Source organism: Vigna umbellata, chromosome 10 (assembly GCF_029865625.1).
Source record: "Vigna umbellata cultivar VRB3 chromosome 10, Vumbellata_1.0, whole genome shotgun sequence".
Taxonomy (NCBI): Eukaryota; Viridiplantae; Streptophyta; class Magnoliopsida; order Fabales; family Fabaceae; genus Vigna; species Vigna umbellata.
The window spans coordinates 13,816,823-13,827,819 of NC_142174.1; the positions used below are offsets into that span (position 1 = coordinate 13,816,823).

At 34.5% G+C, this 10,997-nt stretch overlaps 2 protein-coding genes across 4 annotated transcripts; one reads left to right on the top strand and one right to left on the bottom strand.

Moving 5' to 3' along the window:
- The first annotated feature begins 3,347 nt into the window (after positions 1–3,347).
- On the top strand, positions 3,348–4,375 carry LOC124845633 (uncharacterized). The gene is made up of 2 exons (XM_088100775.1): positions 3,348–3,550; positions 3,639–4,375. The coding sequence occupies exons 1-2, from the start codon at positions 3,404–3,406 to the stop codon at positions 4,113–4,115; spliced, it is 624 nt and encodes a 207-aa protein (XP_087956901.1). The 5' UTR covers positions 3,348–3,403; the 3' UTR covers positions 4,116–4,375.
- A 953-nt stretch (positions 4,376–5,328) lies between these two features.
- On the bottom strand, positions 5,329–8,616 carry LOC124845637 (Phototropic-responsive NPH3 family protein). Of its 3 annotated transcripts, none has more exons than XM_088100773.1 (5): positions 8,195–8,616; positions 7,995–8,094; positions 7,060–7,674; positions 6,411–6,947; positions 5,329–6,127 (listed from the first exon to the last, which is right to left on the bottom strand). In XM_088100773.1, exons 1-5 carry the CDS (start codon positions 8,290–8,292, stop codon positions 5,594–5,596), a joined length of 1,884 nt encoding a protein of 627 aa, XP_087956899.1. In that variant the 5' UTR covers positions 8,293–8,616; the 3' UTR covers positions 5,329–5,593. The 3 variants fall into 3 exon arrangements, with proteins under 3 accessions (XP_087956899.1, XP_047178718.2, XP_087956900.1); XM_047322762.2 differs by having other exon boundaries at positions 8,025–8,094; positions 8,195–8,614; XM_088100774.1 differs by having other exon boundaries at positions 7,954–8,094; positions 8,195–8,243.
- Positions 8,617–10,997: the final 2,381 nt, after the last annotated feature.

Below are 10,997 nucleotides of genomic sequence, written 5' to 3' on the forward strand. Positions count from 1 at the left end.
TTTAGTTTCATGTCATGTAAGAAAGATTACACAAAGGACTTTACGGATTGATCAAATTTTACAAAAATAACATTTTCATGTTACTCAATGATATCTTTTTGTTGCTCATCAACATGAGGATCAATTAATTATGCAGTTTCTTTAGTTTATTTAGCTTTACCATTACAATCCATTTCACAAACAAATATAGTAGGTTTTTTTGTGTATAACTCTCAACTTGCTATGTAGAAACACCTTGTCTTCTTGTTATTTTTATAAGAAACAAATTCAAACAAATAGTAAAAGTAATATACTTAACAAATAATTAAATTTAAAGAAAATAAATAAACAAAAACAAAAACACACAAAATAAATAAAATTAAAATAACTAACAAAATCATAAACCATTTATATATATATATATATATATATATATATATATATATATATATATATATATATATACCAAATTTCAAAATTCAGTATACTACATAAAATTTGTAAATCTTGTAATTTCTTAAATTAAATTTCAAATTTTGATAACATTTTTTAATTCGAGATTTCATTCCTTTCTTAAAAGAGTTTTAAAATTCGAAACATATCCTTAACCAGATTTCAAAATATATTACATACTCTCAAACAAATCTGGAAATCCACTGCATACTCTCAGTCTAAATCCAACGTCGAAATCTGGTACATACCCTCAACTGAATTACAAAATCCACAGTACATACATTTGAAATTCGATTCATACATTTAGTCGAATTTCGAAATCTATTACATTCATTCTATGTTAACCGAGTTTCACTCTCGATACAACCCTCTTTTAGAAAAACCCTTAGCTCTAACTCAACCTCTTACGAATATCAATCAAAAGGAATCAAAAAGCATGCCAACTTTAACAATTATCAGAGACGAAGAAGGAAGTATAACAACCATTGGAATGTGAAAAGGGTACAGGACGTGTGAGTGTGGGGTGCTCGCAGAGATTACTGGAAGTGAGAATGAAGGAAGGATGCATGAGGTGAGGGAGAAGTTAGTGTGCACAATTTAAAAGAAGGACACAAATGAAAGTTATGAAAGAGGAGAAATATTTTACTCTACATAACCTTTTTATCTAGTCAAAGTCAAAAGCCAAGGGTGACCTTTTGAAAAAGTTGGGGGTACAGGAAGAAAAATAGGGGTGCAGGAACAAAGCCCCTTGGGTTTTCTTTATGATAGTTTTGTATATATAAAAATTTCAGCATTATGAAGTGGTGTGGCTGGTTGATGGTAGTAGTGGATCGAATATCCAATTGAGGAGGTGGGACCGAAGAACAGCACAAGCCTGTGCAACTCTGACTTTTACCCTTTACATGCACTCCCATAGGACCCACTGCTCCATGCAAATGCACCTTTCTACCCAGGCAAAGCGTGCTTCCATTCCACATACCTCTCTCAATATCCCCAACATTTTTTATAACCCTCTTCTGCTGCATAATCCACATTCTAAAAACACAGCCCAAACCTAACCACCATGTGCTCACCTTGATAACAACATCCAATGCATACAGACACATACATCTATCTAATCTCTCCAACTTTTCATGAACATTTCTGTACAATTAATGCATATGCATCTAACTTCTTTTGTTTACATCAACCATACATACTCTGTTCTTGTTTAACTTTGTCCAAACAACCACACAAATCTAGTTAGTATAGACTCTAACCATAGTTCTAATATCATGTTAAGAAATGAAAATCTAACTCAACCTAACAAAATTACTTTGTAAAGTGAGGTTTGTACCGACTTATGTATTATAAATTCATCTTATCTTTAGAACTTAATATTTTTAAGTCTAATTTAATCTTATAAAATTGGTTTGTTAACAGTTGAGGTTTGTACTCGTTTATCTCTCCTTTTGCTGTGAGATTTCCAATATTGACACATGACCAATTGCGTCTACACATATCGCATGCAGCTATCTTACACAGTGAGTGCAGCTACAAAAACATTCGTAAATCATAATAGATAGGAGGAATTTGTATATGCAATACGCTTGGATTGCAATTTGTTTATTGGAAATGTAGTACTATAATTGAGATCTGCGATACAAAAAGTAAGGTGCATGTGATTCACCTCAGCAGACTAAGCTGCTCTATTCATGATTTGTCTGGAGTAAACCAAAGCCTTGCGATTCTAAACAATTGTATATAAAAAGAACTAATGCTAATGGAGTATAATTTAATACAACCGCATTGCTAGACCTGTCTCATGTCTCAGGTATTTCATCCATTAAACTTGAATTGCATTGGCCAATGTGCTGGGGTTTGTTTGGCGTGCCTCAAACCTCATGCAAATAGCACTTTGATTTCCGTGAGTGTCCTTCAGAAAAATCTTAAAGTTTCAGCTGTGATGTAGTATTATATTTAATCTCCAACAGTGTACTCTGACGATTCTGATATTGGAGTGTGAGAAACGAGTGGCAGAGTGTTTCTCTTATAAACAAGGTTGTCGCTGAAGTAGTAGCGAAAGGAGTGTCCTCATGCCTTTGCTTGAGAGACTTTTTCTTCTTCTTGTCTTCTTATACAGGACAGAGAGTGTTGTTATATTTTGGGTTCACTCTCACTCACAGGTTAGAGGCTAGATTCTATTTCATACAGCTTTTTGCATTAGAATTATCTGAATCTGTGTCTGTTGATTTTGTTTTGATTAGTAGAAGGATTTCATAAATTTAATTAATCCAATGTTCATGATAGAAGTTCTGTTTCATACTATTTTTGAATCTCGCCTGCTGATTGTGAAACTGATGAACGTCTTTTCGTTCCCATTGGCTCTCTTAAGTATTGAGTTTTTCTCCATTTGCATGGCACAAAAGAGCGTGGGAATGTTAGTTTGTTTTAATTTGACGATTGTCAGAATTTTTATTATGTCATTGGTTTTATTCTGTTGGATCATAACTATTTATTTAAGAGATTGAGGTAACTATAAAGCAAGGTGATAGAACCCTAATCACAACGTATTGCCAGGCTATAACTCTATTGATATTACACTAAGCAGTTTTAAACTGGACAAACCAAAAGAAAAGAAAGCATTAGCTTTGTTGTGTATTAAATAACAATGTGAAAAATGACATCATGTCTCTATACCTTGATATGTGCGTAAAGTTATCATGGTAGGAAAATTCAACAAGAAAAGGTACATCCCAAGATTTATTTATTTTTGTCGTTGAGAATTCATTTATTTCATATAATTGTGGTCCAAAATTGTGGAATGAGATAAGCAATCGATGTTGATGCCATTATTTCTGTATTAGGCTTCAAGGCTACTTTTTTTCTCATATAAAAACATTTTTGATTGATCAAACTACCCTGTAAGTTGATATTTTCCTCATTTCAGCTGAACTGTGGTTACTAATATTAGTGTGGTGATACCATAAAAATGCATTCTGAACATTCCAACATAAGGAGTTTAGTTAACTTCATTAAAGAAGCTGAACAAATCTCCATGGAGAAGCTTATTAGGCCTTGCGACAAAGAATACATGCGGATGACAATGCTAAAACACCAAGACACTTTCAACGAACAGGTACTTCATCTCTTTCTTTATGTTCCTTTGAGCCATTTGTTCTCGATCAACTTCATTAGAGTATTGATTGCCCTGAAAATGTTTACAGGTGTATGAACTTCACCGTTTGTATGGGATTCAGAAGATATTGATGAAAAATACGGAAGCCAACAGAGGCATTGAAGTAAACCAACGAGGATGGAACTTAACAAATGTGATTAGTCTAACTAAACATGGTTGCCATAAAGGTGCACTGAAAAATCCTAAATTGAAATTTGATCTTGAAATACCAGCCACCGAGGACACTGCACAATCTGACAGCAACGGAGTTCTAGAGATTATAAACGAGACCGAGATTGAGCTGACACTAGGCCCTTCATGTTACAATCGTAAGAAAGTAGAGACACCTCTAACTTCAGGTTCAGCACATAGCTTGTCTTCTTCTTCTACTGGATCCAGCCTTATAAGCAAGACAAGATTGAAGACACGTCATAGCAGTCATTCAACTATAGAAGAATTGAAGTGGAGGTATAATTGGTCTTGCCCAGGTGCCACATTCAACCAGAGGGTGTCAAAGTGGAATTAGAAACAGTTATGATATTGAAGAACGATTAAAAGAAGAGAAATCGAAGCAGCCACCTTGGTTTTTATGAGTGTTGAGCATGAACACGACCTACAAATATTCTAAGGTCAATGTATGTATACTTAATTGATGTTCAAGGCTAATTTTGTGAGCGGTGTTTCTTTTAAATTTTCTTCGTAGTTATTAATGATGAGGGTGTGATTATGTCTTGTATAAATCTTACTTGTTTTTCATGGTTATAGAAACCAATTATGATTCCGGAATCACCTATGGTTGATATTTCTTTGGTCTTGTGACTATTCAGATTTACATCATTTTACATCTGAAACCATGAAACATGGAGCTGTGTCTGAGGTCACCAAGCCCTTTATTAGCCCTTACCTGAGAAAGCAATACATGCCGTCCCCCTAAATTAATCAAATCATTTAATGAAAGTCGTACCGCGAAAGCTTCCGTGGATAAAACATTTTCAAGGTTTTTCCAGCTCATGCTCCAATTTTGTGCCATTGGAAAAAAAAATCTGCGGATGAGGCTTTAAAATATGAACAGCATATTCTCCTCCAGGTAGTTAACATCTTTTTAACACGTTTTGGTAATGTCTGTCCCAAAAGATGTTTTCACTTACAACATTTCATGCCTTTAGAATATTCATGAATTCGAAACCGAAGCATGATCTCTTTCTTTTCGTCATGATTAGGCTTTAGACACCAGCACCGACAATGCAAGGCTGTCATTTGAACTATTGGTCTATTATTCCCTTTAGAGAAGCTTTTTATCTCCAAGGACTTCATAATTTTTACATAGACCCCACCAACTGCAGTTATCAGATTTTGTATTCTTCCAGTGATTTTATGGTCCATTTATCTTTATGAAGACATGATCTCACTCCGAGAAGCAGCCCACCTAACTTTTATAGTCTAGTGAATGAATATGAAAGTGCTCTGGGTCATATTTGCATTCTTCATTGATGATATGATTTTTTGAGGGGCTAATCATCACGATTCATTGTCAATATTGTACGAAATGCAGTTGATTTCCATTCCTATCTCTCTCCTGATCACAGTTAATAGTAGAAAATGCATAACTTTACGGAATTGTTTTCAACAAGATGCTACGATGATATAAGTGAATGAAAAGAAAATCCAATATATTCTGCTATCTGGGATTCTTAACTGATTTATGCTAGATTGATGGGAAGAATTACGATTCTTGCAAGTACTAGCAACGTTAAATTAAGTTTATTATTCTTGTATTGCAGCCTTAGTACAGCCCGCCCTAACCAGATTGAAATCAATCCAAGTCTAGAATTATATTTAATTTTTCATCAAACTTCAAAACATAGTTCACACCAAAGGATCATGATCTTACAATCTACGTGGAATGAAGATGAAGCAAAAACTTTGAAACACTAATCCTGTATTTTTTATCCCCGTGAATTTAAGGAAGAACCTTTAATCTGACACCAGGAACTATCAACAGCCTCAGGAAATGGAGTGGCGTCGATTCTTATCTGGTTTAGTGCGACTTTTGCCAAAAGGTGCAACACCATCGGCACGCACAAACGGAGAAAGCCGTCCAAGTTTTTTGGAAACTGAACTTATGAATGATCTTCGAGGCAAAGGAGGTTTATCCGCAGAAGGTGAAACACTCACCGCAGGACTGTTCACTGCAGATTTAAGTGTCCTGGTCTCAATCTCTTTGAGTCTCATTTTCAATCTCACTAGTTCTAATTTCAGGTCTTCATTTTCTCTTCGTAGAGTAGAGAGCTCATTTGAAACCGGATGAAATTCAGAGGAGTATACGTTCAGTTTGGAATCAACCGAAGATTCCCCGCTTCCGTTGCCATTCATAGCATCGCGAAGCCGTTGCTGTTCGTAATAGAGAACCTGAACCACGGTTTGGACAGGTAGCCGGTCATTTTGTGCAGCATGTGCACATGCCTCTCGAGATAATTTCTGACAGTCCATCACGCTGCAGACTTTCTTTCTCTCCATGTCACTTACAGCAGGATGAGCCTTCGAATAGTCAAATCAAAGTTTATCAGCATTAATTCAGAATAAACTTTCGTGTAAATAATTCTATGTCGAAATTGGATTAGTATCACAATTGATATAATAAATCTTTTATCCGATTCAAAAGTTATTTCAATTCAAACCAATTCTGATTGCAGAAACACAGAAGCAAATAGTCATCCAAAATACGTTAATCGGTATTTCAATGTGATTTTACGTGTATGAAAGAAAATATCAAATCAAGAGTATGATTAACTTGATATAGAAAAAGGATTGTGGTATGAACCTTGAGATAGATGTCTATGGCTCTATACATCCCATCTTCTGTGGGTCTGGACTGTTCAGGAATTAATTCTGCCAAAGAGGTGAATTTTGGAACTGGTAAATTTCGGTCGGTGGCTATTTCAGCAAGGTAGTTTTCCATTAACTTCCCAACCCTTTCAATATCACTCTGTGGAGGAGAAAAGTATTCATCATCTACATTGTGGACTAAGTGGTTTCCCGTTTGAGATTCTAGGTAATTACTCGTGATCCTCTGCACTGTATCCACGTCAAACAATGTGTCCCCAGTGAAAGAATAGGAAGGAATGAGAAGATCATCTAAAACAGCTTGGCCTAACTGCATGGCCATTCTCTTCTCCAGATCAAGCCTGCAAGCAACCGTAGTCTCAAGATATATTGCTGCCCGGAGCAGCATTGAAAGAAAGCTTACTGAGATCACATTCTTCTCCCTTGGCAAAAGGCTCACGATTGTCTCTAAAACAACCCTCTTTTCATGCTCTTGTCGCGGCTCGATCTTCTTCCTTGCCTTTCCAAACACATCCTGTTCCTCAAAAAAGGGAAAGATAAGAGTTAAGAACAGAATCCACTAACCAATGTAGCCATAACATCATATTTACTTTTAACTGTTCCATCATTCTAGAGAGGGATCTCACCAAACCTCGTAGAGATTTCTGAGCATATAGCATTAGGATGGGACCAATGGCATACTGTTTAAACCCTCTTGCCATCATTGCGATTATAACTCTTTGGAAAATGTCGATTCTGAGCACAGTCATGTCTTCAGCCCACCAATCTACTATTGGTTTCTGGTTTGATGCCACGGAAGACACCACTCCCTCAGTGTCACTCTCTCTTCTTGCAGATGAACAGAATTGACTTTCCTTACATGCTATATATGCAATGGCATCTATGCATCGACTCACCAACTTTGCTCTCTCTGCTATCGGAAGGAGAGTCTCTGAGATGTGCAGAACAGATACGGCCCCTGCAATGGTCTTCAGTGCCACTTCGTTCAAATAAGCATCAGTTCTTCCCACCAAGTTTCCAACCGAATACTCCTCTGTCATCTCAAGATACTCAGCCACACAGCGTAGCGTGGCAATGTTTTCAACATTTATTTCGAAGTTTATTCCATAGCAGAACTTTGCTGCCAGCTCAAACGCTTCTGCTCCACCAGGAACATCAGTGAGTTCGATGAATGAAACGTCAGCATCGTTAGATTCTGAGACGAGTTTCCTAATGCATCCACTCTTGGAGACTAACGGAAACTGCAATTAAAGAAGGAGACGTGTTAGAGAATTCAATATTATCCATACGCCAAATCATAGCATACACTTTTCTTGTTCCTGACTCCAGTTCTAGTTTTAGGCAGAAATCAAAAAGGTTGGACACGTTAACAAAAAGGCACGTAACCAGTAAACAGTCAATTGAGATGTTCAATCTATTGAACATGCAGAGACTCCTAACGTTCGATATAAACTCAAGAGTCCAATGAGGTCTACAACACGTGAACGAATAACAAGAGTGAGAAATTGTTAGTTTCTTACCGTGTTCTTGAAACTATTAGTATTAAGTTTGATATATGTACCAAAGAGTGGTGTTTGAATTGGTTCGCTACCTTATGTAACGAAAAGGAATCTTCCCCAACTCGAACGTTGACATCACTTGGAATCTCCTGTGAGAAAATCCTGTAATCAAGTATTTCAATTCATAGTTCAGTCTATCCAACAGAAGGCAACGATGACAAAAAGCATTCAAAGCATTAGTTTCAGAAGACAAGAAGCATACCATTCACTTGTTCTCTTCATGGCACTAGAAAGAAGCTCCTTCTTTTTCAGAGACAAGTCACCACCAGCTGGTACAGTTTTCTCTGCAAGATCCACCATGGCAGGTACTGATTCTGTAGCTCACGCACGATGCTTTTTCTATGTTACAGTCGATGGTGAAGCAGAAAAAGAAAGGAAACAGATTGAATCAGTAATTGTTGAGGCTGAAGGCAATCTTTTTTTATGTTTGTAGATTCCTCGTACATTTTCTTCAGGACTAGGAGCATTAAAGGCTTGCTAGAGCAGGGCTCTTTTTTCGTTTTCTTTATTCAAATAAGAACATCAACGCTGAACTGAAAAGGTATTGTGGAATAAACAGGATAGAGAACCTGAACCTCAAATCAGTCTCAAAGCAACGTTAATCCATAAAATGATGCGCTGAGAAAATTACGAAAAGAGGGTCTTATTTTGAATACGAAAAGCAACTGTAGGGTAGAGGAAGGAATACGAGGGGTAATATCGACATTATGAACAAGGAAGAGGGGCAAATTGCAAGCATAAAGATGTAGTTAGTGGTGTGTGGTGCATGGTTGGGGAGTTTGTGTGGAAAGGATGAGATCGTTGCATGTTGATTGGCATGTAACTCCGTTTGTTTCTTTCATATTCCCTCCCGTCCACAAAATGCACAGGACCATGGCACATTTTTTATTTCTTAAAATTATATTTAACAATGTTTATTATTATTTTTTTCTCATTATAATGGTCTAAAATCAGTACAGAAGTATTTTAAGGTTTTAAAACTGTCGTATTTAAAGATAAACATTGTTTGAAAATATTGTCTTTCAACATGCACGTTCAATATTTAGAAAGAAAAGTTTGTTATCTTTAAGTTTTTATTAAAATAAAAAAAATAGTATTTCATATACAAAAATATATATTATATATTATATATATAACTATTATTCTCAAGTAATTAAAATGTTGTTAATGACGAGAATTGTTTACAAACTATACTAAAGCCCTGCTTAAGGTATACTTTTTTTTGGGCCTATGAGGACATTATGGGTAGCTTTGGGCTAACCGAAACCATTCCGTGAAGGGAACAATAATAAAAATTGATGTATAAAAATAAATTGATACATAAATATATTTTTTTAAATATTTATGATCTAGGAATATAATTTAGTTTTTAAAAATGTATTATATTCCTTATATAATACAATTTTAATTCAACAAATAACTTCACGTTTAAATTTAAACACTGATAAATTCACTGATATTTTCTTTAAATTAAATGCAATAAGCATTACGTTCAGTGACATAACGTCGCGAAAACCACCAATCTAACCAAGAGTAAATTCCATCAACGAATATTACACTATAATAGAAATACTTATGCATTAAAGAAGGTGTTCAGTTTAAAAAAATGACAATAAAATTTTATAAAAACCAAAGCATACTAAACAACAAAAAAGTGAGTGAAAAATACTCACAAATTTATTTTCTTTTAGATTTTTTTATTGAATGTGGTGTCATGTCATGTTATTTCATGTTTTACGTTATTGGCTCTTAATGCATTGAATAGTATCTCTTCGCTGCTTCTCTCAAATCATTCATCAAGAACTTGTTTGTTTTCTATTTCAAAAATAAAACTTGCATACGATAATATACAATACATTCTTTGTTTATCAGAGTTCAGTTAAAAATTAAAGTCATTATGTAACATTGAACCACATATAAATGTTGTGTTCAAGGAAGAGTTATTCGACACTCCTAAAGTTAAAATTGTGTTATATCTAGCTTTTAACGTGGCTCTATAATTTATATCAAAGATGTTAAGTTATGACGTCATAATAAAATTGAGTGAGATATCTTTCAAACCCCTCAATCGTATGGTCGCGCATGCCAAATCTTTGTTGCAATCTATCTCTTAAAAACTGGAGTTAGAAAATTAAGTTTGATGTTTTCTAAACTTGACCAAAAACTTACAGGACGCACACTTTTTTTTTTCATCATGATCACTTATTTTCTCCTGTTTATTCGGTAATATTATATCAAATAGTTTTTAAAATCAAAAGAACAAATAATTATCCACTTATATCAATTAATATTATCTCCTCACAGTAATATCAATAATTACATGATGTCAATCCATATGATAACACAACCAAATGCACCCTAAATAGTGTTTGACACGAGAAAATAAATGATAAGATTTTAAAATTCCAACACATTTTTTTTACTTCCAAACAAAAGTGTAGCATTATAAGACATCGTGGATTATATTGTCAAGGATTCCTTAATTAACAAAAATTTAAGGTATTATATAATTTTCATATATTCAAGTCTAGAATATAAATATTCCACTTTAATTCCTAAGAGTAAATGTTCGTATTGCATTATAAAGTGTTTATTAATTAGACTTATATTTTTCAATTAAGTCAGTATTATACTTTTTTTTTCATTAATCGAGTGACGTAAATATGATATTTTTTTATCTCATCATCATACTTAATGTATCTGTATGTTAAAATAAATAAATATTGAAATAATAAAATTCAAAATTACTTATTACTTTACATAAATTTATGATATTATTTTATCAATGAGAAAATTGTCACATAGATTTATTATCTATTCGGGGTGTGGATATAGATGTAAAAAAGAAGCAACACATGCATGGTGTAGGGTACGTATGATACATGATCCAGAAAATTTGATATCGCATAAAGTAACCTAACCACATAGCAATGAACTTGGAAAAATTGTTCAGTCCCCATCCATTCCCATAATGACTTCCTTTCCTGAAGAAACTGCTGTTACTT

Excerpts from the sequence above, each read along its gene's own strand:
- LOC124845637 (XM_088100773.1), bottom strand. The coding sequence starts at position 8,292 with ATGGTGGATCTTGCAGAGAAAACTGTACCAGCTGGTGGTGACTTGTCT. Across the intron at positions 8,095-8,194 it reads ATGAAGAGAACAAGTGAATG|GATTTTCTCACAGGAGATTC; the intron begins GTATGCTTCTTG and ends ACTTGATTACAG. Across the intron at positions 6,128-6,410 it reads CCATAGACATCTATCTCAAG|GCTCATCCTGCTGTAAGTGA; the intron begins GTTCATACCACA and ends GACTATTCGAAG.
- LOC124845633 (XM_088100775.1), top strand. The coding sequence starts at position 3,404 with ATGCATTCTGAACATTCCAACATAAGGAGTTTAGTTAACTTCATTAAA. Across the intron at positions 3,551-3,638 it reads AAGACACTTTCAACGAACAG|GTGTATGAACTTCACCGTTT; the intron begins GTACTTCATCTC and ends AAATGTTTACAG.